The following is a 26,991-nucleotide window of genomic DNA, read 5'->3' on the forward strand; positions in this document are numbered from 1 at the left end:
TTCCAGACCTTCCTACCAGCCACCCACACCTAGCTTTCATTGCTGCAGCTGGGTGCACTTGGCCCCCACCTACAGACTCAAACGAACCCAAACCTCTAAGAGGTAGCCCTTTAAGAGAGAGCTTGGCCTTACTTCCTCCTCCTGTGGATGTGACTCCCACTTCCTGTCCTGGTTCCAGGAACTAGACTTTTTATTGGCTCTGTGATTACACTCCTACATTGTATCACAATTTCATTGATGGGGTCCCTGTCCAGTCTCCCTTCGTTTCGGTTTCTGCTGTGTTTCTTCAGCCCCCTGGAAGCCTGCCCCTCAACCCCAGCCCAGGGCAGGGTGCGCTTTCTGACGGTCCCTCCCTGAAGCTGTTTACCAGTGAGCTGCATCTCCCGCCCAGCTTGCTTCCCCTGCGCTCAGGCCGGTGCCCAGCCTACCCAGGGCCCACACCCTCATCCCCCCTGCGCCTGGCCTGCCCAGGTAAGGAGACTGGCCAACTCTGTAGCAGGGAAGTTTCTTAAACCTGGCTGCTCTCACACACTTACGCTCCCTCCCATTTCCTGTGGCCCACGCGGTTCCCCAGGTCCACCCACCCACTCACCCTGCACGTAGCCCTGCCCACAACCAGCCCTGCCCCTGCCTGAGCTCTGCTCTGACAGCACAGATACCCAGCAGGCGTGAGCATCCAGCTGGGTGTGCACAGGCATTTCCCAATAGAGGGGTGGGTTGTGGCCCCTCTCGGTGGTTTAATCAATTAATCCTTGGGTGCCTTTGAAGAGATTATCCTCATCACCCCTATTTTAATAACTGGACAAGTCAAGATGAATTCGTTTACTTAGAGTCACGGCCTGTCCCTAGGGGAGGTAGCTGTAGCCCCAGGGCCCAGTTTAACACGTTCTTGAGTCATGATCTATTTCAACAAGAAAGGACTTGAAGTCTATAATTTTCCCAAACTTAAAAAATCGGCTTTGCAGCGGATCTGGAGGATTGCCCCTTAGCTGTACCCCGTGGGCGAGAATTCTTGTCTTTAGACAACCCACTGAGCCTGCACTGAATCACCCAATTATGGCAAATTCTTTTCTAAATAGAAAGCCCTCTACAGCCACCGATGGAAAAATTCCAGATCTGCAGCAGATATCTAGCGCATGGGCAGAGGCAGGGTTTTGGCCTGACCAGTCGTTCTTCGTTTCCATCTCAGATCCAGCAGAAGTTGTGCAGATGATTTGCAGATGAACGACATTGGCCAAGAAGCCCCTGGGGGAGACTGGCGTGCGTGCGCGAGCGTGCGTGTGTGTACCCTCTGGAACCCCAGCCCCTTTGGGGCACAGAGAACAGTCTGTGTGTTTGCAAGGCTTGGTTGCACCCACCCAGCTTGAGAGGCATGTGGATGCATAGGGCAGAGCATGTGAGACACACCTCTGAGACACAATCTGAGGCCGCTCAGCTCAAGTGGGCTGGGAGCTTTGTGTTGAGGGCTTTGGGTCTGTGCTTGGGAGGGAGGAGAGAAGGGTGTGTGTCTTAATTCCACCTTGGTCTTCCTATCTCTGAAGCAATCGGTTTCCAAACAAAGCCCTCAGTGGTGACTCAAATGCTGTGTCAAATGCTGTGCCACTGTTTAATCTTTAAAAAAACAAACACCCAAACTTTCCAACCCTTTGTACAACTAGACATGCTTTGGGCAGATGGAGTAATGGAATAGTCATGGGCAATGAAATGGAACGAAAAGCAAGGAGATTCTGGTGCCAGGCACACCTGTTTGATTTTTGCTGTATTCTCTTCCTAGCTGTGTGACCTCAGGCAAGACACCATGGGGGTGGGGCTGGAGGGGCGCTTTGGTTTTCTTTATCTGCAAATAGGGAGAATGCTCTCTGCTTCCTTCTTTGTTGTGAGGATTAATTGATTCCATGAAACTAACCCAGGTAAGACCCCCGGCCCATTGAGCGTGCGATAAATACATTTCCCCCCTGAGTTAAGGCAGTACTTGAAGGATTGAAGAGTGTCTTTGTGGGGATCTAAAGTTATAGTTAACTTTTGAGCCCCAAGGCAAACCAGAATCTGGGACTGAAAGTGGCGAATGTTTAGAATTTAGCAGACCCTCTGGGCAGTGTACTTTCCAGATCTTTCTAGGACACCTCAATAGGAGTTTGGTTGGTCCACCATCTATGGGGCAGTCTGCTGCTTGGCTGTCACCCATCTCCTTCTGGGATGACTGGCATCAGTGTGACCCTGTTGGTTGGCCTGTCAGGCTACTTCCTTCTCTTGAGGCTTGTCCTGGGCGCAGCTGGCTCTGGCCTCCCGCTGCAGCCCGTGGCCCAACACGCAGAGCTCTGGGGGAGATGCATCCAAGCCAGAACCCTTTAGTTCTGGGGCACAGGGGCTGCTCCATGGCTCAGTGTCCTTTTTGGGGCTCTCCTCACTGCTGCTGCTGGGAAAAAGGACAAATGTAGATCAAGAACTCCTCTGTTGTTCCTTCTGCAACCTGCCCCCCCCCCCCCCCCCCCCCCCGCCGCCTCAATCCCTATTCTGCCTCTCTCTGTCCTTCTGTCTCTCCCACAGTCCTGTGGCCCTTTGTTGTCAGACCTCTGCCCTCCTGCATCAGGTTTGCCTGGCTGGTGCTGTCCTGTGTGTGCCTGCTGTGGTCAGGCACCGTGGGAACCCAGCCCCTGGTGTCTGTGCTGACAGGTTGAGTCCTGTTCTTCTTCTGATGCCCAGGATCCTGCTGCTCTGAACAAAGCAGCTCCCTCGGGAACTCTGGGAGCTGGGCCTTTATTTTGTTTTTGTTTTTAAAGCACTTCTTGTTTAATAAAGGGTTAGGCTTAGCTCGTTGAATTGAAAACAACGCCAACAATAACAGCAAAAAAAAAAAGAAAAAAGAAAAAACCAAAAAACTCACCACACCCTGCTTCACTCAGCTGCCACCCTTTTCCTGAATGGAGTAAAATGGAAAGTGCTTGGCCCAGGCCTGGCATCTGGCTAGAATAGAGCTTTCCAGCCACTGAATGACACAGTGACAGGGGGTCTGGGTGGGGAGGGACAGCCAGTGTGCACTGGGAGTGCAGAATGGAGAATGATCACCAGCATGGAGCAAGCTTGGGCTGGAAAGGGGACTGGCTCAGGGGCACCTGGGAGGCTCAGTCGGTTAAGCGTCTGAATTCAGCTCAGGTCATGATCTCATGGTTCGTGAGTTTAAGCCCCGCGTCCGGCTCTGTGCTGACAGCTCAGAGCCTGGAGTCTGCTTTGGATTCTGTGCCTCCCTCTCTCTCTGCCTCTCCCCTGCTCACAGTCTGTCTGTCTCTCTCTCTCAAAAATAAATAAACATGAAACAAATTTTTTTTTTAAAGAAAGGGGACCGGCTCGGAAAGTTGCACTGGCTGTTGTGCTGGCGGGCTAACCTTGTAGTTACTGCTTGGAGGTTGGAGTCTGGCTGTTTGGGTTCAGTTCCTGCACTTACTAGCAGTGTGCCCTGTAGCATATTAATCTCTCTGATTCCCAGTTCTCTTCTTTGTAAAATGGAGATAATAATAGCACCCATCTCATAGGGTACTCAAAGGTATCAGTATTGGATAAAGTGTGATATAGTCATAGCATATTAACCAGCACATGATAAGTGCTCAATAAATGGCCAGCTGTCATTCTGGTGCTGCCGCTTTGTAGCATGAACAAGAAGTCTTACCTGGAAGGGATACTAGGGACCACCCTGTCATATGACAGGTAGGCACCTGAGGGCCAAAGTCTCTCAATCAGTCACCTCAGGTTCAGGACTGGACCCAGCTCCTCACATGCACAGACCAGAAGGTCTTTCTCTCTGCCTGTGACAGCAGATTCTTGACTCTTCCGGGAGCTTCATTACACAGCATGTTTAGCTCTATGTGTTTAGGCTTACATGACATGTCAAACCAGTGGAGGGCAAGTCTGAGTTTGGATCCTAATGAGATCAAGGTGGCAGGAATGTGGGGTGGGGTGGAGTGGGCGCTAAGATTGGCACCAATGTGATTTTTAGGCAGTGAGAGTCTCACTGTGTTCTGCAGAGCCGACCGCATCCAGGTTGGCCTCTGGCCCCATGACCGGTCCCTGCCTGACCAAGTGTGATTTTGTGTGCAGGACCAGCTCCCATCTTACTGACTTCTCCCGGTGCCTCTTCTGGAGCAGGGGAAGCCAGATGTAGGATGCACTTCATCCATGACCCTTTGCTGTTCCCCGATGGGGTAGCTGGCAGGAATGGGAGGGGCTTGCCCGGAGATAGGCTGTGGCGGGTAGTGTCGGTGGAGGTGACAAATGACTTTGTCCTAGAACTGCGTCTTCCCCAACCCCAGCCAGGTTCCACATCTGTGTGAGGCTCAGGCTAGGAGGCAGATTTTCCTGGTTGCCACAACATAGCTGTGGTTCTACCTGGTCCCAGGACAGCTGGGGAGGCAGGCTGCCCAGCCACTGCCCCGCTGGTCAGTTGGTAGGTAGCCTGATCCAGGAAATAGGGTCAGGGGGTTTAAGTTGCAGAGAGCCCCTGCTGGGAGTGGTCCAGTCCAAGCAGAGACGAAAAGCACTGCATTTAGGGGAGAAAGCCTGGACCCTTCTTGAACGCTCACAATGCCCCAGCAGGCTAGGACCTAGAGACGGCACCCCCACCAGGGGATTCAAAACATAAATAACAGTTGGAGCTCAGTAACGGAGCTTCCTGGGTAAGCCTCCAAGGACTGTTCCCAACCCCCTGGGCCCCAAGATTGGGAGGATAAACATCATCATTTTTTCTATAAGAGGGGCTTGTGCCCGGCCTGGATGACGAGAAGCAGGTCAATGCCGGATGCAGACCAGTTTATCCTGCACGCCTGCCTCTGCTGCAAGATGTGTGGGGTGTGGTTCATCCCTGCCAGTCCCTGCTTGCGGAAACAGCCCGTCCTGAGTCTTTCAGGCTCTCTGGGGCTGGCTTGTTGGCTAGTTGCGTGATCTTGGGAAATTATGTCTAGTTCCTCGGTATGGTTTCCCATATGCAGGAGGGCAGGAACAAAGGCAGCGGCAGAGGGTGAAACCACTCAGTGCTTTTATAGCTGGAGTACTTCTCCTCCCAGATGCCAACTTGACAGGGACGGAGGTGTGGAGGGACTGGGGAATGAGCATTTTCCCATCACATCCACCATGTACTCATAGGCTCACAGTTTGGAGGGGCTGAGAGGTGTGGTCTTAGCAGGAGGCAAGGGAAGGAGTGTGAGCCATTATTGTGACCTTCCACGCGACCTTGGGAAGGCGCCTGTTCACAGATCCTCCTTTCTTTCAAGCTGCAAGCACTTCTCTCCGCCCTCACCACCCCATCTCCCCAAGTATTGAGATTCAGGACATAAAACAACCTTTTAGCCTGCCCTATTCCGAGGAGAAGCCTGAGAGAAGGGCATTATTTTCTTCTTGAACAATTTTACGTTACTTTAGTATTGCTCCTGCTGTTTTAAAATGTTAGTGTTTTTAATTAATGCCATTTTATTGTCCCTGTTCTCTCAAGCTCTTCTCCTGAAGGGCACAGTTTTAGAAATGTAATATCTGAATAAGTGGCTAGAGTAAGGAGTGATGCATTAACATTTATAGAGGTTCTTAGATGAAAAGCACCGTGCTGTAGGAAGCTCATTTTAGATTTAAGAAAAGAGCAGTATTACATTAAGATTCTTGCAAAAATAATCAATATTTCATTTCTTTCAAGTGGCTGGGGAAGTTTATATAACTATAATAATGCACAACTTTCCCTAGATAACATCTTTATTTAAAATTGACTGCCGAGGACTTTGTAAAAAATTACCATTCATGCCTCAACAGATTGTGAAGTCTGTAACGCGCATCACTCTGGCAGAAATACACTGCTGATTGACGCAGTGGTGGGCGTTTTGAAGATAGAAAGGACCGTGCTGGTTGAGCTTCGTCCGATCTGATATCAAGACACATTGATAAGAGTTCTTCTCTGATAGGTCTCAGATAGACAGATTTCTTCCCATGCCACATTCTGGAAAAGATGCATGTCCCCATGCACTCCGTCCACTTGGGCATATGTGTCTTTCCTTCTGTGTGCAGGTAGTGGTGCAGTGTGACTCATGGCCCGTCGCAGCCTCGTGCCCAAGCCTGCCCACATGGCCGGGCCAATGACATGCAAGCCAGCTGCCCTCACCGGAAAAGCACCCATGAACTCAGTCTGCTGAGAGTAGAGATGGCAGTCCTTCCACCCGGTTCTGGTACCCAGCGCCCATGAAGAGTCTTGCTCTCGCCCCACACACCTCTGAACGGGGAGGTAGAGGTGAGGCTAGAACAGAGGAGAAGTGGAGGCAGGCTTTTGGGGGCGTGGGGAAGCCAAACATTTCTATCGCACACATCCAGGACGAGCCATCTCAAGGCATGTCCCCTGGGTGTCTCTGAGTCAGTTTTGAGGGGGGAATCTCTGAGGTCAAAACTATTTTCATAATAATATCAAGACGTTATTTGCCTTTTCCACTCATTCTTCCGTGAATGTAGAGTGGAGTTTTCCAATCTACATGACGTGTCATATCACACCAGATGGACTGCAGGAGCAGATTTGAGAATTCCACCATCTTTCCTTGAGGCCAGACATGAAGGGATTTGCAAAAATATAAGACAATGCCACCCTTTTTGCTCAAAAACTTTTTTTTTTGTAGAAAATATACCTACTTTTTATGTTAACATATAATGGGATCATTTAAAAATGGATCCATAAACATTTTAAACATTTCTCAATTTTAATTTATAATACAGTAAAAAGCGATAGATACGACCCACCTACATGAAGGTTCTTTTGGGGTCTCTCTAATTCTTAAGAGTTTAAAGGGGTCCCAGGACAAGGAAGTTTGAGGGCCTCCCGCATAGATATTGGTCTACTTTAGTAAACTATAAACTACAGTAATGAGGACACTGGTTCCAGACAGGGTGACAGTGTTTCAATGGAGGGTGTAGGGGCATAGGAAGTCACTTCATCTACGTTTCCCTAAGTGCAAAATAAAGGAGGTGTGTGTGTGCTTGGATTAATGTGATTACTTAAATTTTTTTTTGTTAAATGTTTTTTAATGTTTATTATTTATTTTTGAGACAGAGACAGAGCATGAGCAGAGGAGGGTTAGAGAGAGAGAGAGAGAGAGAGAGAGAGAATATCTGAAGCAGATGCCAGGCTCTGAACTGGACGCAGGGCCCAAACCCATGAACCGTGAGATCATGACCTGAACCGAAGTCGGACGCTTAACCAACTGAGCCACCCAGCCACCCCTAAGCTGTATTTTTCACACAGCAGAACTTCTTTCAATTAAAATCTTTCTTGGGAACTTGAAATGAGTGACAGATGAAGGCACAGCTGCTCGAGGAAGGGGTGGGTGGCAGGAGGCTGGATATCCCCCAGCCCCTTTTTCCAACTGCCTCTTCCCTTGGAGCACAGTTGGAAAACTACTGACCCAGATGATCCCGAGGACCCAAGGCTCTACTCTAATTACCGCAGGGCCGGGGCCCACGACCTTCCTTACCTGCTCCTGCTGAGTGGGGATTCACAAGCGTTGCTGGTGGCACCGGGGACAGGCAGCGGGAGGCGGAGACCTGGCCGGCGGTCAGAAGCTGTCCTCCTGACGAAAGGCTGAGGGTTGAGGGCACACAGGGCCATGCCCCGCTGTGAGCCCGCCCTCGGCCGTGGCCCTGAGCTGCTCCTCCAGCATCCTGCAGGGGTCCCACGAGGGCCCCCGGCTTCAGGTGGCAGCGATGGTGGGGTGAGCGGGTGGGCGGTCGAAAGTGGCAGTGCAGCTTCAAACAGAGAGGAGGTGGCTGGACAGAATATAGAACACGTGTTCCCAGACACTTTGGCTGTGGCTGCCCGATTGTTCTCAGAACCTCTTGTTTCCTGTCCCTCAGTAGGGGACACTGGGGGGGATGGGGAGGTGCCAGAGGAAGGGGAACTTGCTTCTGTGTGCTGGGTGGGGGGGCTGGAGGCCTTGTGACATGTGGGTGGGCTCGCGGGGGGAGGGCTGGGCGGCTTGTGCTGCCGTGTTGCTGGGGAAGCTCCTTTCTTCGTTGTTGGGGGGCTTAGCACCTTGGGGCTCACCGGAGGGCTGACAGGTGGGCTGGAGGAGCCATGCACAGAAGGAGCACTTGGCCGGGCAGGTCTGTGAGAGGAGGGCTGCCTCCTGACTGCTCGGGGTGTCCAGTATCCCCTTGAGGGAGAGGCCTTCCTGACCAGCAGGGCGCTTCTCTCCTGGCTCGGTCTTGGGGCCTCAGGAGAATGTGGCCCCCGTGTTGGCCTGGCCAGGCTGGGTCCCAAGGTCCTGTTGTGCCCAGATGTGTGGCTGGAGTGGTGCCAGGGGATGGCCTTCTGGGGATGCTTGGACAGGCTGGCAGCCTTGTCTGCAGGTGCCTGACTCGGAGCCCCACTGCCCTCCACCTCTGGGTTTCTGCTGGTTGCTGGCAGGTGGTTAAGGTCCCAGGTGAGCTTTTTGGTGCCGCAGCCGCTCTTGCTGCCCCCTGGCCCTGTGCTGTGGGGCCTGGTGGGGGCAGTTGTGCTCCTGCTGGGTAGCAGGTCAGTGGGGCTCATGGAGGCTCTTAGCTTTGGGGAAGCCCACGTTCTCCGGGCAGGGTCAGCCCCTCCCGGCCCTGGCACATGGGTCTCCTTGGAGGAGCTCCCTGCTGGCTTGCTGCTTTCTGGGGGCTCCAGAGAGGTGAAGGATTTGTCCATCAGGACTTCCAGAGGCGGTGGAGGGAGATGCTCTGGGTCCTCCTCTGTTTCACAGTTGAAATTGAGATCCTCACTCTTGGATGGTTCTGCTGTGAGCACAGGGGGAAAAATAGGAGGTGGGGGCCTCCAGTCTGGCCCCACCTGGAGGGGGTCTCTGCTTGCTGCTGGAGAAATTTGTGGCTTTGGATACAAAGGGGCAAGCCCCCTGTAAATGGGAAATCTGGGAGGCATGATGGGGACCCCCCATTTCCTGAGGCAGGGGTTTGGCCCAGAGTCCTTGGAATCCCCCAGTGTTCTCAGACTCTTAGTGGGACTGAAAGTTTCAATGAGTTTCTTGACCGATGTCCTGGTGGGGCAGCCCCTGACATTCCAGTCCATGGCTCCTGGAGCCTCACTGGCCCTCTCATCCGACGCAGTGGCTACCGGAAGCCCCTCAGCTCTCCGCCGCCAGGGCTGTTCACTCTCAGGGTGGGGACAGCATTTCTGCAAGATGCTTTTGTCCTGACTTGGCAAAATGCTGAAGTTCTTGGTGAGAGAGGCCTTCAGCTTGCTGATGGTGTTGCTCGGGGTGACCCTGCAGTTGTCGGGCCTCAGAGCCGCTGCTCTGGGCTGCGGGACCTGCCCCGCGCTCTGCCCCTGCTGTCGTGCGCCCAGGGCGTAAAATGCCTCCAGCCTCTGGCTGAGGTCTCTCTGGACCCTCCGCAGCTCCTGGAGGGTGGGGTCCTCGGCCTGGCTCTTCAGACAGCCCTCTGACTGGGACCTCCTCTGCCTCACAGGGGCCCTCCTGCTGCCACTGGCTGTGCTGGGTCTTGGTGGGACCGCCGTCCTCCTGTCCTCCTCCTCAGGCCAGTCCTGGGGCCCTGAGGGCACAGGGACAAACTTGATCCTTTCGCTGATTGCTTCCTTCATCTTCAGAATCATTTCCTGGGCTTGGGGGCTCCTAAGCCTCCTGGGGTGTGGCTGAAACAGGCTTTCCGGGCTACCAGGTGAAGACCGTGGCCTTGGTTGGGAAGAATTTTCCCGCCATGCACAGGGACTCATGCTGCTCGCTTGGTCTTCCTCCTCCTCTGGGCTACTGTCCTCACCTTCACTGAGGGAAGACGTGCCCATCAACCTGGGGCCTTTAGAAAAACGTGCTTCCCTTGAGATCCCAATCCCAAGGGAGTCACACCAAGTGCTTTTGGCCATCCCCAGGGAGCTGGAGGTAGTGTTTCTTGGGCCCGTGCTGGAGGGGCATGGGCCACCGGCCCCACCCTGTGCCTCTGGCTGAACCTTTGCCGTAGGAGGTCTCGAGAGCGGGCAGTCCTGGGGTCGGTCTGAACCCATCTGGAAAGGACTTTGCTGCCAGGTGTGTCCTGAGAGCCTGGCTTCCGCTGTGGCTGGAAACGCCGGTTTCCATTCCGCGGGCTCCGGCACTGAGTCCCAGCTGGCTTGCTTGCCCAGCTTGTCGGCCAGCTGCACAGACTCATTGTCAGCACCGATGCCACTGTCCTCGGAGCACAAGGGCAGACCCTGCATCCCAGGGTCGCTGTGGCCACTCACCAAGCTCTCCAGTTGCCCCAGAGCCCGCAGGAGACATTCATCCACACCCCTCTTTGTGCTCAGCTTCTTTCCCACGTGGCTCGCGGTGGCATGGAGGTAACCACTGGAGCTCTCCAGGAAGCTGCCGGTGAGTGAGGCCACCATGCCCCTGAGCACCAGCAGCTTGCTGACTGTGTGTTGCAGAAGCTGTGGTAGGAGGTCCGGCTGCTCCTGGGGCTCTCCTTTCCTCAACGGCCACGCCAGATCCTCCCTAACTTCTTGGAGGAGCACTTCTCCATCCTTGGAGATCTCCCCCAAGAGCCGGTTGACCTCATCAAAGCACAGCAGCAGGAAGTTGACCATGGGCTGGAGCAGCTCTTGGGTCTGGGTGGCCTGATGGGTGATGCACAGAATTGCTTCATATTTGGAGAGGCTGGAGTGGAGGTAGGTATAGGCATGCTGGTGCGCTTTCACCAGGGGCTCAGGGAAGTCCACTTTGCCCTCAGGCTCATGAGCAGGAATGCTGTTTTGGCAGCAATGGCCCTGTTGGCCACATGTGTGGCATCTCAGCATCCTTTCCTGGGTGTTACTTTCTTCACTGGCTTCCCCAGAGGAGGCTGCCCCTGGTGACCCGTGGGAGCTCTGTGTCTTGGACGGAACGTCCTTAGCCGTGCGGCTTTGTGATTTGCCCAGGTGGGATTGGGAGGTTTTGGCTTTGGGGGGCAGTCCTTCCATATCTTTCCCTTTGCCTGCAGTGGGATCTCTTGGGAGCTGACAAAGACCTTCAGCCGAGCTTTGGGTCTGGGAACTTGGCTGCTCCTGTGCCAGCCTCTGTCCCTGGGACAAGCCTCCCCCAGAGTCATAGCAGGTGGAGGTGGGAAGCAGCGAAGGAGTAGAGCATCTTTCACTGCCCCCCTGACGTCCCGGCAAAATTGCTTTGGGCTTTTTAAAAAACTGGATGCCACTCTTAGCAACGCTATTAACAAGGTCATTGTGGGAAGGTGTGCACCCCATGATTTCAGCTTGTAGTCATCTCCCCCCCCCCCCAACACTCTTCACAGTTTTCAGAGAATCAAATTTGAAATAGGAGGAACAAAAGTGAGCCTTACTAATCTGTCCGGGCAATTTCCAGGCCAGAATCCTCTGAAGTCCATGGTGCCGGCTCCTTGGAATCAGTTTTCTTTAGTCCCTTGGCCCCACCATGAAGAGGTGGTGGTGCCTGTTGTCTTGTTGTTCTAATCTTGAACCCTCTGCTGTTAGTGAGCAACAGGGCAATTCTGAAGGACCCCAGTCTTAGGGATTATGGGCCTGCTTCAGCCCCGGTCCTGACAGATGTGCATGGCAAGTGGAACTTTAAGCCTATTAGGTTAATCATGCCCTAGCCAGTCAGCACTCCCAGTGTGTTCTAATATAGAACTTCTCAGCATTTGCTATCTTGGGAAGCGGATTATTTTTGCACGTGCTTATGCTTTTAATTCTGTTCAGACGCCTGCCATATGAAACCTAGAGAAATGAGCCATAATTGCAAAAAGCTCTGGAAGAGACACATTTGTGGAAGAGAAGGGAGGGCTCGCCAGCTACAGATCCTGGCAGAGAAGTGACCTTCACAGTTTAATAAGGGCAAGGCAGCCGAGTGTGCTCCATCCAGCCTGCTATTATCAAGGAGACCCCAAAACACACAATAGACAGTAATTGAGGCAATACATTGTTGTACGTGTGGCTTATAAAAATACCACGGCTCTAGTGCTAGAGAACTTCTCTAAATAAGACAGTGAATAAAGAAGGCAAGGTGGCTTTCCTTTACACTGGAAAAGTGAATCTGATAGCAGGGAAGAAGGCTTCCCCGATTTGGAGGGGAAAGCAGAGAAACGCGCTGCCATATAGAGTTCAAGGCTGGTCCCCGTGGAGCAGAGGGGCTCCAGGAGGTAATGCTGTCAAAGAAAGAGGCTTTTAATTAAATCTTTCTCATAGGAAAATGAGCCAGCCCTGGGCAGTGGGGAGCGATTCGGTCATTAGGAGTAGAACATAAGGGAAAAGTATCTTTTCCTTTTTAAGCACAGCTTCTAAGCAGTCTTAATATGGAGCTCTTGTCCATAGTGAAGGGTAGCAGCCGCCCATCTTAAAACTCCTCTTGAACTTTTTAAAACCGTCGGTAGTCTAGAGCAAGTAGAGAGGCTTGAGGCTTGGGTTTAAATCCTGCTCCTGTCAGCTGGGGAAGCTTCCAAACTTAATTAACTTCCTTGAGACAGAGCTCATCTTTGGAATGGGGATGATGGTACCTACTTTGTGGCGGTGTTGTAGGCATTAAGTCAGTTAATGCTTTATAAGTGCTTGGTGCAGCGCCTGGCCAGTGGTAAATTAGAAAGACAGAAAGAGAGAAAGAGGTAAAGAAAGAAAGAAAGAGAAGGAAGGAAGGAAGAAAATGAGGGAAGGAAAGAAAGAAAAAGAAAGAAAGAAAGAAAGAAAGAAAGAAAGAAAGAAAGAAAGAAAGAAAGAAGAAAGGAAGAAAGAAAGAAAGAAAGAAAGAAAAAGAAAGAAAGAAAGAAAGAAAGAAAGAAAGAAAGAAAGAAAGAAAGAAAGAAAGAAAAGAACAAGGATTCCTTACTCCTTTTCCCCTGGCATCTTACCCACTTATGAAAATAAAAGTCATAAGAAAATTCATTAATTTGTCCAGGACCAAGTCCCAATCCTTTCCTGAATCATCTGGAAATAACTGCCTACTGGTAGGCTTCTGGCCCCCACATCTGGGTTTTTGGCTATTCTGTGTGTGCAGAATGGCCTTTTGCTCAGCACACTGCCACCTCAGGATTTTCCCAAGGCCTCATTGTGTCGTTTCCCTGCTCTTAAATGCACAATTCCCACCGTCTGCAGTAGGAAGAGGGCCTTTTATTTAACCATTTCTCATTTCTGGACATTTTGCTGGTGGCCAATTTTGTATTTTCCTAATAGAGAAAAAAAAGATGGCATTGAGCACGTCCTACAGTTGCTGAGATTGGAGTTGATATTCTGGCTTTACAGTTTTCATTTTTTCTTATAGAGTCCCATACAGCCAGTGAAAACACTACCGTGGGTGTCAGGATGCTTTCAGAACCAGAAGGCACGTGTAAACACCTCCTGTGCCGTGAGCAGGCTGGAAACTGACTACCGGGGCTGCTGGCGGAGCCTGAGCCTGTCACGGCCCTGGGCCCCAGGGTGCGTAATTAATAAAGTTATCTGATCTGTTTGTTTGCTGCAGAACTCAAGGGAAACACAAAGCTGTGACTCAGTGCCTGGGGGCGAGCTGTGTTAGGCATCAAGAAGTTGTTTCATTTGTCACAGCACTGGGCTGGCTCAGTAAACAAGTATGCCATGTGGGAAAATTCTTCTTTCTTCCATTTAACAGAGTGGAAAGCTCATCTGAAGGGTTCTTCGTGTACATTCTTCATTCTTCTCCTCTCGGGATTTGGGGCCCTGGTCAAATCATCTTTACGAAAACCTTTGATCTAAGTGGCTAAAATTATTTCCAAACCAATGACCAAAATAAAAGTATTTGCCTGCAGGGTCAGCTGTCAGATAGCTCTGTACCTTGTAGAATGGTTTTCTTGACTATTCCAAATAATTGAAGAAGTTCTTTATTCATTGCCACTCATTTTTCATTAAGACTAATTTTGTTTTTCTTTCTTTTCAATTGCGTTTGCTTTAAATGAAAAAAAAATTACTTTGGATACTGTTGAGTAATTTGAGTAGAAATGTAAGATGACCCACCTACTCTGGAAAACTGTTTCACAGTTAAACATATACCCGCTTTATGACCCATAAATTCCACTCCTAAGAATTTACCCAGGAGTATTGGATGCATAGGTCCTCAAAAGGGACCAGTACAAGAATATTCCTATTAGCTTTACTCATAATAACCTCAAGTTGGAAATAATCCAAAAATCTGTCAATAGAGAAATAAATAAATTGGGCATAATTGTACAATGGAGTCCTTCCCAGCCATAAAAGGAACAACCTATTGAAACATGTAACAATATAACTTTAAAAATTATTATGCTGAGTGAAAGAAGCCAGACATAAAGGAGTATATGCAGCATGGTTCTGTTTATATAAAGTTCAATAACATGCAAAGCAATGTAATCAATCAATCCCTGGCAGAACAACTATACTTTTCAGCGACATCTCTTTACCATGGAAGGGGAGCCCCAATTTTTGGTGGCCAAGGAGTCTCTTCAGCCACACCTATGTTTCCAAATGAGGAAACAGAGGCTGAAAAAGTTTAGATAATTTGTTCAATCCCTATAATTAGCATATAGCTGATGTGGGATTTGGACCCTGGTCTCTCTGGTTCCAAAGCCGGTGTTATTCCTACTACATTTTTTTTGGATGAGATATCTGCATTTCAAGCTCCACTTGGGATTGGTGGTTCATCTCATGTTGGACTTTTCAGTCATATGCTCAGATTCTGGCCCCCAGGAGGAGGCTTGCAGGAGTCGACAACAGGTAACTTCAGATTTGCTCTGTGGCCCAAAGAAGTCCTCCAGACTGCCCTTCCAAACCTTCTCTGTCTCTGACTATTCCTTTGGATTGATGACTTGGCTGGATGGTCACTGATTTTAATTTTGTCCCTGGGTGGGGACTTTCAGATAACCCCTACCTCTAAATTCTAGATCCCGCAGGAAATCCCATGTTCCACCACCTCTGAACTCTGCCCAGACTCCGGGTCTCTGTCCCTCAGCTGGTTCACCTCCTAGGACACTAGCTAGCCAGAGTGCTGGCTGGGGGCAGGGAATTAAATATATAAAATAACTTCATATTAACTTCTGATTAAAGTTGCTACCAGAGGAAGACAGTGTCGGACTTCTATTCTTAGAGACATTTTAAAGTAAGAGGTGTTGATTTCAGCCAAAATGTTCTCATTTCATAAGCATGCTTGCATTTCACAAGCATTGTAATTTTTATTTTTGCTTATTACCTTCCCCTCTTTTCTTCTACCTGTATATATACTTTGCACAGCTGTTAATCGTATTGTACATGCCATTATATTATCTTCGTTCACTAAAAACACATTATAAACATTTTCCGCATTACTCTGTTTCAAAGCACTTAATGGGAAAAACTGTGTTGTATATAATCAAGTCAATAACCTCTTACTTTAAGAGAAAGATAAATAGCAGAGTCCCTAGGTATAAATCACAGCACAGTTTTGAATTTGCTAACTCTTCTTCCTCCATGCAGGTGTTTCTCAGAGAGAATACCATCACAGAGATGCATATAGACATAACCACACACCTGCCCTGTGGTGTAGGTAGATGGAGAAGAGGGTGATCAAATGTACAGGGTGTGTCTGAAAAGCCCATGCCTAGCAAAGACAAACATCTTGGAAGTGATGAGATGGGGACTTACACCTCAGGTCTGGCTGACTCTCAGGCTGTAGTTCTTTGCATATTTAGGTTATTTCTACTTGAGAGAGAGATGGAGAGAGAGAGAGAGAGAGAGAGAGAGAGAGAGAGAGAGAGAGCGCGAGCAGGTGAGAGGGGCAGAGGGAGAGAGAGAGAGACGGAGAGGGAGAGAGAGAGAATCCCAAGCAGGCTCCACGCTCAGCATGAAGCCCGACGTGGGGATTGATCCCACAATACTGGGATCATGACTTGAGCTGAAATTAAGAGTCAGATGCTCAACCAACTGAGCCACCCAGGAGCCCCTGAAATATCCTTATCCTTGTAGGTAAATCTTTGATCACATTTGTGATTATTTCCTAAGGATAGATTCTGGATGTGGAATTGCTTAGCCAAAGAATGTAAACATTAAAATAATTTAATTGACTTAATTTTTCTAGAATAGTTTTAAGTTTCCAGAAGAATTGAGGTGAGAGTTCCCATATACTCCCCATTTACACAGTTTCTCCTATAACAACATCTTACATTAGTGTAGTATATTTATTACGATTATTGAATCAATCATAATTATTAGCTAAGGACCACACTTTATTCAGAGTTCCTTAGTTTTTACTTAATGTCACTTATCTGTCTTAGGATTCCATCCGGAACACATTACATTTAGTCATCATGACTTCTTAGGCTCCTCTTGACTATGACAGTTTGTCAGGCTTGCCTTGTTTTTGATGACCTTGACAGTTTTGAGGAGTACCGGTCAAATTGTTGGATGTCAATTGGGATTTGTCTGACGTTTTTCTCATGATTAGATTGGTGTTCTGGATTTTTGAGAGGAAGATCATAGAGGTAATGTGCCATTTTTATTACACCATATCAAGAGTACATACTATCAACATGATTTACAACTGGCGATATTGACCTTGATCACCTGGCTGATACGGTGTCCGTAAGACTGCTCCACCGTGAAAGTGTTTCCCTATCCCATTTCTCTACTATACTCTTTGGAAGTATGATCGGCAGCCACGCATAGGGAGTGGGGAGTTATGCTCCCCCTGAATATAAACATTTTTAAGACTTTTGGTACAAATTGTGAAATTATTCTCTAGGAAGAAAGACTATATACCAGTCTACATTCCAAGCAGGAGTGTGAATATGTATCTATATTATTGTAAACTTGCCAGCATTGGATATTGTCCTTTTAAAAAACCCTGCTGATTTTAAAGAGTAAAAGTGGCATCTCTTTTCAATTTGCATTCATGAATTTATTGGAGAGTTTGTGTATTTTAAAACTATATGCTCTGTTGGCCACTTGCATATGTTCTGTCAAGGGTTACTTGTACATTCTTTGCTCATTTGTAGAAACTGGGGTGTATATCTTTGTTTTGTTAATTTCCAGAATATTAGTATTTTGATTGGTCATATATGTTGCCATGTTGCCAGTATTTTTTTTAAGTTTTCCTTGTGCCTTTTAGTTTTATGATATTTTTTGGAGTACGAAAGTTTTCATTTCACATAACCAACTCTTTGGTCTTTCTCTTTATAATTTTTATCTTTGTTGTCATGTTTAGAAAGGTTAAATTTATACCTTGTGAAACACCTGGACAAATTTGTAATTGGGAATTTGTCAGTATTATTATTCTTTTAGGAAGTTATTTTTAAGTGTCGGTTTCCTGTGAAATGGGGGGATAGGACTTAGCTAGATCGAGCTTTGGCTCTGAAACAGTTAACACATTTCAAGCACACCTTTGAGATTTACACATTTCAAGATGGATAATTGCAAATTAGGGAGTCTCAAGAATTTCTGGGACTGGTTTTAATGTTTTAAAGAATTCTTAAAATGGAAGTGAACCGGCTGACAGGATACTAAGTTCTTTGGGGCCACAAAATGGCAAACTAATGGGGTGACTTGAAAATGTGTAAGTGACCACTAGGAACTTTAAAGTGAAAGATGAGCTTTAAAGTATATGAAGGTAAGAAATGTGATTATTAAGTAAAGAGGCAAGTTAATCACCGTCCTCCAGTAATTTACATATCCAAATGAGTCCTCGGAAATGGGGAGCTGGGGGCCTGGGAGTGATGGGGTAGTGGGGGTGGCCATAAACATGTATTTCAACAAGTAGCTATTCCACTCCCCGCCCCCCCCCCCCCAAATTTTCAGAACAGTCTGGTTGAGAATTTTCTTCTGAGCCAACTTCAGTCATGAAATAAAATTAATCTAATTACGGTTAGTTGTGCCTCCCAAAGTAAAATAGAACATGGAAATAAAGCAGAATGTGGTGTGGCAGACTGGGATGTGGAATGTTGATGGAGGTGCTTTTGTCTCTCCTTTTACTCATCAGATGTCTTCAGTGCATCTCTAGCCCCTTTCCTCATGGCCACATTGGGGAAGCCCTTTTGTGAAGCACCAGAGAGCAAGTCAATGAATCACCAGCTTCAGAGTTCAAAGCCTCCACTCAGGTATTAGATGGAAAAGATCTGCAAGGAGATTGGAGGAGACACAACAGCCGCCTGTCCCCCAATTCCTTCCATAGTTAAAGAATACCTCCTGAGTTAGGAAGAGAGAAGCCACAGGGTTCTGTGTGAGTGTGGCACTTCTGTGCCCACCTCTGATCTCAAGGCCTCATGGGGGTGGTTCCTGAGAGAAGAGGTTCTCAAGCCCCTTTCCTGGGCCATAGCCTGAGGCTGGGAGATAACAAACCAGAAAGCTTTGGGGAGAAGAGCCCCATATGCCCTTGAAGTGCCAGAAGAGAAGGCTGGTGTGGCATGTCTCCGTACAAAAGGATTGGAGACTTGCCCACCCCAGGCTCCCATAGTCAGACTGGCAGAAACAGATCACCTACAATGTCCTGAAGGCTTCCATGTGGAACAAATCTACCAGAGAAAGAAAGCTAGGGGGTCAGCTAGCCCAGGATGAGGCTGAGACCCAGGTGGATGGAGCTGCCTGCCCTTTCGACAGAGAGAACTAGTGGGAACCCCCTTGTGCCCCATAGATCGTTCAGGTCACCTCTCAAGGGAGCACATGTCATCTACTGGATAGGACAGAGGAAGACCAAGAAGGGGGCTCCTCGGATAAGCTCTTGAGAGCTGAGATCAGTTCCAGGGAAGAGAAGCAGAGGGGTGAAAAGAGAGAGAGTTTTAAACTGAATTGTGACTGAATTATAAACTTGAATTGACTAAGAAATGACTGAATTTGAATGAGTTTATCTGAGAGTGACTAGATTAAATTTTCTCTGCTTTGAGGCAGAATGGAGGCTTAAGGCAGAAATTACACTCAATTATAGAAGAATAGAGAAAATTACATTTTTGCACACTTGAGTCAGTGACTGTGAAATCTGTACTGGTTCCAATAATTATAGGCAGCCAGGTGTCAGCAAAATCTCAAGAATAGACCACGGAAGCTATAGGCTGCTTTTCCAAGTTATTACTTCATCTGTTGCTGCAGCCCAAAAGGTGAGTACACTGTCTTATCATCAGAAATCATGACAAAATCCATTCAAAGCTCTGTTCAGTATGTTCTCTTTATATCAGAGACAGAACCAACACTTGTTGGTGGAAAAAACAAAAAACAAAAAACAAAACACAACTTTTTTTGGAGTCTAGGTTATAACCCTGTGACCAAAAGGGGGAAGATAGGAAATTGCAGGTAATGCTGGATGCCTTCTGTTTTCCTCCTCCAGATCCACTCTACACACTTCTTCTTCTTCTTTTTTTTTTTTTAATGTTTATTTATTTGAGAGAGAGAGAGAGAGAGAGAGAGAGAGAGAGAGAGCAAGCTGGGGAGAGGCAGAGAGAGGAGGGGACAGAGGATCCAAAGCAGGCTCTGTGCTGACAGCAGAGAGCCAATGAGAGGCTCGAACTTGTGAACCATGAGGTCATGACCTGAGCCAAAGTCGGACGCTTAACCTACAGAGTCTCCCAGGTGCCCCACTCTACACATTTCTGCACCCTTGCCAGTACTCTGGGAGACGGATCCTTAGTGCTCCAGCCCTAGAGATGCACTGGCCGAGACTTGGAGGAGGGAGAAGTAAGTCCAGGCATTAATTCCTCAGCTTCCCTTTGCGAGAGTCTCCTCAGCTTCTAGGCTTCTTCCTTGCCATGACACGAAGGACCAGGCCCTATTTCGGGCCATTTTTCTTCTGGAAGCCATTTTTCTTCTTCCACTATTGCTTCCAGCAGCCTAAGAGGTAGCTTAAAAGTCCTAACTATGGTTTCTGGCCCTTTAAATCTGGTATCCATAGCACCACAGGCAATGTCATTATTATGTATTTGCTGTCTGTTGAAAAGCAGGCTGTTGCACTCAAAGGAGGACTCCACCACAGGGAGTCAAGTCAAAGCTGGCCACCACCACCCTGGCTTTCTGTAATTGGAATCTGCTTATGGGCCCAAGGGAGCCCATTATGAAAACACCTATTTTCATAGACTCCCAACCAACACTCTAAACAATTTGTGCTCTTGCTGAGGAAGGCCCATGAGATATTGAAAAAATTTTTTTCTAGGTGGCATTGAAAGAATAGTGTCATGTTCGGGTAAGTTTCACTATAAAATGAATCTCACGCCCACCAACGCCTCCGATGAAACTTCATTTCTGCAAAGGCAAAGGTGAGCATCCTAAACAAAGTATACTGTTATTTTAAACAAGTTAACATGGGTTGCAGTAGTTGGACATGTGCTGTGAGGCAGTTTAGACATATTTTACAGAACTGTATCCTTTCCTATATAATAACACCAGAAGTCAAAAGTCTGTTCAGTGCTAAAAACCTGAATGGAGTATTAAAAATGCTTCACAATCCACTCCTTTTTTGCTTTTTTTACGATTGATGAGCCAATATTGATACATCACTCTTAATTGAAGTCCGTAATTTACATGATGGTTTACTCTTTGTGTTGTATATTCTATGGGTTTTGACAGATGCGTAAAGTCATATATCCCCCATTACAGCATGGTACAGAATGGTTTCACCGCCCTTAAAAATCCTTTGTGCTCTACCTATTAATCCTTCCCTTCTTCCCTCCCCAGCCCCTGGCAACCACTGATGTTTTTACTGTAGCCTTTTCAGACTGGCTTCTTTCAGATCTTTTTACTGTAGCCTTTTCAGACTGGCTTCTTTCAGACTGGACAATATATATTTAAGGGTCCTTGAAGTCTTTTCATGACTTGATAACTCATTTCTTTTTACCACTTTCAATATTCCATCGTATAGATGTACCACAATTTGTTTGTCCATTCCCTTACTGAGGGACGTGTTGGTTATTTCCAATTTTTGGTAATTATGAATAACTTTGCTGTAAACATTTATGTGCAAGGTTTTAGACACAAATTTTCCAACTGGGTAAATATCTAGGGGTGAGATTGCTGCATCATAAGGTAAGACTATACAGTACTTAGCTTTGTAAGAAACTGCCCAACTATCTTTCAAAGTGGCTGTACCAATTTTCATTCCCACCAGCAATGAATGAGAGTTCCTTTTGCTCCACATTCTTGCCAGAATTTCATATTGTCAGTGTTTAGGATTTTAGCCATTCTGATAGAATTGTAGTGGTATCTCATTGTTGTTTTAATTTTCATTTCCCTGATAGCATATGATATTGAGCATCTTTTCATATGCTTTCTTGCCATCTTCTTTGGTGAGGTCTGTTCAGATCATTTGCCTAAGTTGTGCTGTTTTCTTACTATTGAATTTTAGGAGTTGTATATTTGGGATACAAGTTATTCATCAGATATGTAGTTTTGCAAAGATTTTCTCCAAGTCTATGGCTGCGTTTTCATTCTTTTAACTTCTTCTGCAGAGCAGAAGTTTTAAGTTCTAATGAACTCCAACTTGTATTTGGTGCTAAAAAGTCATTACCAAATGCAAGGTTACCTAGATTTTCTCCTATGTTGTTTTCTAAGTTTTATAATTTTGCATTTGGCATTTATATCTGTGACCCATTTTGAGTTAGTTTTTGTGATACATGTAAGTTCTGTGTCTAGATTCATTTTTCTGTATGTGAGTGTCCAGTTGTTCCAGCACCATTTATGGAAAACACTATTCTTTTTCCATTGAATTCTCTTTGCTCCTTTGTGAAAGAGTGGTTGTATTTGTGTGGGTATATTTTGCTCTGTATTCTATCCTGCTGATATAATTGTCTTTTCTTTTGCCAATAACACACTGTAGTTTTATCCTAAGTCTTTAAGTCTGGTCAGCCATTTGACTTTGTTCTTCTTCAACATTGTGTTGGTCATTCTGGGCCTTTTACTTTTCCATATAGACTTTAGAATCAGTTTCTCAATATCCACAAAATAATACACTGGGATTTTGATTGGAATTGAATTGGATGCATGAATCAAGTTGGGAAGAACTGACTAATTATCTTGAGCCTTCTTTTCCATGAACATGGAATAGCTTTCTATTTATTTAGACGTTCTTTGATTTCTTTCATGCAAGTTTTCTAGTTTTCCTCATATAGATCTTGTACATATTTTGTTAGATTTATACCTAAGCATCTCTCTCTCTCTTTCTCTTTTTTATACTGTTTATAGAGTTGCTTCTAATTTCAAATTCCCATTGTTCATTGCTGGTATACAGGAAAACAATCGACTTTTGTATTTTGGTCCACATTAAACATTTTTTTAAATGTTTATTTATTTTGAGAGAGAGAGAGAGAGAGAGAGCACAAGCAGGGATGGGGCAGAGAGAGAGGGAGACACAGAATCTGAAGCAGGTTCCAGGCTCTGAGCTGTCAGCACAGAGCCTGACGCAGGGCTTGAACCCAAGAGCCATGAGATCATGACCTCAGCCGAAGTCAGATGCTCAATCGACTGAGCCACCCAGGTGCCCCAATTGGTCCACATTTTAAATGTCTTCTTTGCCTTTTATTTCTTTGCTTCCTCCTGTCTTTTGAAAGAGAGGAAGGAACTCAGGATCTGGAGAAAGATATTAAATTAAACATTTTAATTCAATTTTATTTTTAAAGTTTATTCTTTATTTTGAGAGAGCAAGAGTGGGGGAGGGACAGAGAGAGGGAGAGAGAGAGAATCCCAAGAAGGCTCCACATTGTCAGCTCAGAGCACGATGTAGGACTCGAACTCACAAACCTTGAGATCATGACCTGAGCTGAAATCAAGAGTTAGATGCTCAATTGACTGAGCCACCTGGGTGCCCCAATGTTTTCACATGAGTGACTAATATACAAAACAGCATATAATTGGATTTTAAAATGTGTCCTTTTTTAGTGAAAGGGAGAAATTAGAGAGCTAGCTCCCCATGGAAGAGGTGAGATATAGGAAGGGTCTGGAAGGGTAGTTGGATTTGGATAGGAGGAGGTAGATTGCAGGCAAAGTCTAAGCAGAAGAATGGCATGTATAGGATGGGGAGGTGGGAGTGAAGGGGTAGGTTTTATCACATTGGGCAGAGGTGGGAGATGACTTTGAAGAATGTCGGTGTGAGTAATCAGAACTTGATAAAGTGCTCAGAGGGAGTTTCTAAACAGATCCTTTGGGTCTGGTTCTTTTAGGACCATTGGTTTTTGGTTTCACATATACCTCAAGGCAGATATTCTGAACCATTTCCTTCTTTGAATCAGAATTACAGGCATATGCCAGGAAGTGTTTCTAAAGAGAAGCACTGCCCTTCTGGGGAAAAACTACCAAATGGGGTTGCAGGTTTTTCATTTGCCCCAAGAGTAGAATTTCACATACGTACATCAGGAAAAAAGCAACCTACTTGAGAGGTCAAAAATAGTGATACAGATGCCAAGGGAGGTTTCTTTGAGTTTCCCAGGCCCCTTGCTGGCTGGCTGCGTTGAACTCAGTCTCTTTGAAGAACTCTGTCATTACTGGGGGGCAGGAGAACTCTGTGGCGTCTCTTAGGAGGGAGGAAAGCAATGAGGGAATTGTATGAATTCCAAAGCTTTAATCTCTTCTTACCACAAAGAGAAGAGCACACAGGGCATTAAATGCCCTATTTTTTTTTTTTTTTCTTGGTCTGAGTTAACTTACCTCATGAGACCTCTCTAGTGTTATACGTAATTGCTTATTCAGGTCACCAATAATGACACTGCAGGGATTCAAGGAAGTTTTCATGGTGAAAGGACACATCCATATTTAGAACTCTAGTCACTACCTCCTCCACAGACATTACCTTCCTTCATAAAACCTCTCTGAATCCAACTCTTTCCACTCCCACTCCCACCTCCACCCTGATCACCTGAATTCAAGCCACCTGCCTGACAGCCACATACTAGATCTCCTTAACTATAGAGTCCCTCTCATAATGACCTGGGGTCAAAACCTTGGATCCATTCTTTTCCTTCACAAAGTCTTGTTCATTCTTTCTATGAAGCATCTCTAAACATTCATAAGAACATCCCATGCATTGCTCTTGTCTTGGGTCCACTGCTACTCATGTTTATCTCTCTGCCTGGTGTTTTTCTCTTGTCTCTCACCATTTTAAGCACATACCCAGATATCCAGCTAAATTTTAACTTCAGATAAACACTAATTAAAAAAAATAATTTGGTACATACTTCTACTAAAAAATTATTTGTTATCTGAAATTCAAATTTAACTGGGCAGCCTATATTTTATGTGTCAACCCTACCACTATGGAACTTTTCTTAATGATCCAATTCTTCCTTATCTGATTTTTTAGTTCCTAAAATACCTAATGCAGCCTTTCATTATATGCTATCTTATAATTATCGATTACATATACAGTATTAACACTTATTGGGCAATTATTCAGCATCAGGCACTGTGCTTAGTTCTTTTCATACAATAGCTCATTGAATTTATACAAGAAATATGTGATAAAGTAGGTCCTACTATGATACCAATTTTATAAATGAGGAGGCTGAGTTTTTGAGAAATTATTTTGTGTGTTCAAGGTCCCAAAGCTAATTACACTTGAACTTTAGTTTTTCTGTAGGGTGACCAACTTGTTCTGATATCCCTGGCACTGTTCTGGTTTTAAAATTGAAAGTACTCACACCCTAGAAACCTTTCAGTTCCAGGCAAACCTTACATGTCTGGCTTCAAAGTCTGGGATTCTATCTTGCTTCCAATTTTTTTGAGATTTAATGTTTTTCCTCTCAGTTATGTTAGAAAGTCACCAAGGACAGGGTGATATCTAATAGTATTTACTGACACCAAGAATTATTTAGTAAGTGCTTGACAAATGAGAACCAGAAGCTCTCCTCCAAGGCCACACCTCTTTTCTTGAGCCTCTTTGGATTGCAGATGCTCAGGACTGTGTGGGTGTGCGTAAGGGCAGCTAATCTTAGATGCAGCTGAGACCTGAGCGTGGCCACTGGCCTTTGCAATAGAGACACAAAATGGACCATGATGTCACTGACCATTGCTTACAAAGATGCTAGGCTATTGTTACTATCAACAGTGCCCCTAAGTTAGTGAAAATGCAGCTCCTTGGTAGGTGTGTGGTGCCTCACTTGACATGCTGAACCTTGAGAGACTCCCTGCTTTGAAGACTGAGTTAGGGCTTGGATGAGGCTGGAGAAACAGAAACCATGGTGCCAAGAAAAGGAGTGCAATAGGGTGGGTAGCAAGACCATCAGCACCTTGATGGACGGACAGCACCCAAGGAAGCTGAGTGGCTGTTTCTTCACTGGGAATATGCTTTTGTGCAATGCACATATATCCAAAAGATTATTACGTTATTACATTATTATATAACAACCAAATGGTTAAAATGATGATATGTAGGTGTTATTGTTATGCTGCAAAGTGGTTAATGGGGTGTGATGGGAAAGGCAGAAACAATAGATTTCCATCCCCCAGGGACATCTGTATAACTTGTCTCCACTTCATTTTGAATGCAGGTCATTACTGTGCATACTTACACCAAGTTAAATTAAGCTGTCTGTGAGAAATCATTTATAAAAATAATTTGCTATTTGAAAGAACTAGTTAAATTGAATTGATAAAGGCTAACACTTTCAAGGCAACTTTGTTTTTAGTTGCTGAGTTTCACTTCAAAATGCTTGAATTTTTAGTATGCTTTTGTTTTAGGCTTTTTATTACGAAAGCGTAACAGATATGGGGCATAAGGGTCAGACAGGAGTTTCTATTTTGGACAGTGCTGACAGATTCCATGGTGGCTTTTCCTCATCCTCATAAATGTCTCTTAGTCTCTTACTGTGACATTCAAGGCCATTCCTGATCTATTCTCAACCTCCCTTTCCAGCTCATCTTCTACCAATTCATGCTATGGACTCTGCACCACTTAGACCCTTTGCTGTCCTCCAAACACACGTTTAGCTTTTCTGTCTCCAAGCCTTTCTCTTGCAAAGCATTGTGGTTAAGAGTTTAATCTCTTGAACTAGACTGCCTGGGTTCACATCCAGGTTCTGCTATTTACTGAGTGATCCTGAGCAAGTTGCCTAACTACCTTATGCCTATTTCTCCAACTGGAAGGTGAAACTAAAATGATATTTCTTCTTCAGAAGTAAAATAATTCATGAAAGTGCTTCGAACAATGCACAGCACATACTAAGCCCTCAGTAAATGCTGGCCCCCTCATTCATGTAACTGGAGCTCATTATCCTCCCCACTTAACTCAGAATATATCTTTTCCTCAAAGGCTTTCCTGATCACCCCATCCTGCAATGTGTGCTCCCTCTTGGGAAATCCCTAGACACTGCTTCTTTGGCATGTTGTTGGCGTTCTTTTCTCATGTTCATGTCTCATGACCACATGTGATTGTTTTCCTCCAGCTAGCCCACTTTGAGTTAGGCTTTGTACTCATGACAACAGTGGGAGGCAGGTATTTTTTATCTCATTTTACAAAGGAACAAACTAAGGCCCAGAGAAGTTAAGTGATTTTCTAGGGTTACTGAGCTGGGGAGAGAAGGTTCTGGGGGCTCCAGCTCAATTTGCACATGATGACAGCTTCAACACTCTTCCTCCTATCCTAGAAAACAAGGAGCAAATCTTATACTGTGGGAGACTCCATACTTTCCTTTAGGAAGGAGGTATTCAGTTTATTCCTGATTTGATGGGTTAATATGCAATTTGGTTGCCTTGCTAAGTGTCATTCAGGGCTTATGGTTGTGATTATTTTGATGATGATGAAGATATTGCATGGGATATTTTGATGGGCCTTAAAAGGATGGACTGTAACTTACTCTTCTTGGGTTGAACCCTATATGAATCTAAAAACACAATTCACATTTATTTTTGTCTTAACTGTTCCCTGCTGTTGCAAATATGATTAGATGAGGAATGTCAAAACCCATCTTATTATCAATGCTGTTTTTGTCACAAAGGAGACTTTCTCCCAGCTAATTGGTCTGTCAATGGTTCTCTTTGTTAGGTGAGTCATTTGATCCATTGTTGACAAGGTGCAAACTGCTCTCTACCCACCCACAGGGTAGGGTGGGGGAGGGGGAGGATGCTCCAGTGGGTCTGACAGTCTTTCA

General features: G+C 46.1%; 2 protein-coding genes across 4 annotated transcripts in view; one reads left to right on the forward strand and one right to left on the reverse strand.

Annotated features, from left to right (window-relative positions):
- Positions 1-807: 807 nt before the first annotated feature.
- On the reverse strand, positions 808-11,552 carry PCARE (photoreceptor cilium actin regulator). 2 transcript variants are annotated; one of them, XM_058682928.1, is made up of 2 exons: positions 7,488-11,552; positions 808-2,413 (listed from the first exon to the last, which is right to left on the reverse strand). In XM_058682928.1, the coding sequence occupies exons 1-2, from the start codon at positions 11,216-11,218 to the stop codon at positions 2,233-2,235; spliced, it is 3,912 nt and encodes a 1,303-aa protein (XP_058538911.1). In that variant the 5' UTR covers positions 11,219-11,552; the 3' UTR covers positions 808-2,232. The 2 variants fall into 2 exon arrangements, with proteins under 2 accessions (XP_058538911.1, XP_058538910.1); XM_058682927.1 differs by having other exon boundaries at positions 808-2,416.
- An 8,325-nt stretch (positions 11,553-19,877) lies between these two features.
- CLIP4 (CAP-Gly domain containing linker protein family member 4) overlaps positions 19,878-26,991 on the forward strand; it is an 82,490-nt gene continuing 75,376 nt past the window's right edge. Inside the window, exon 1 of one of the 2 annotated variants that reach the window (XM_058682931.1) lies at positions 19,878-20,175. The gene's annotated coding sequence lies outside the window, so the exon portion shown is untranslated. The remainder of the gene's footprint in view (positions 20,176-26,991) is intronic. The other variant, XM_058682934.1, reaches the window with a different exon arrangement.

This window comes from Neofelis nebulosa, chromosome 9 (genome assembly GCF_028018385.1).
Source record: "Neofelis nebulosa isolate mNeoNeb1 chromosome 9, mNeoNeb1.pri, whole genome shotgun sequence".
NCBI classification, from domain to species: domain Eukaryota; kingdom Metazoa; phylum Chordata; class Mammalia; order Carnivora; family Felidae; genus Neofelis; species Neofelis nebulosa.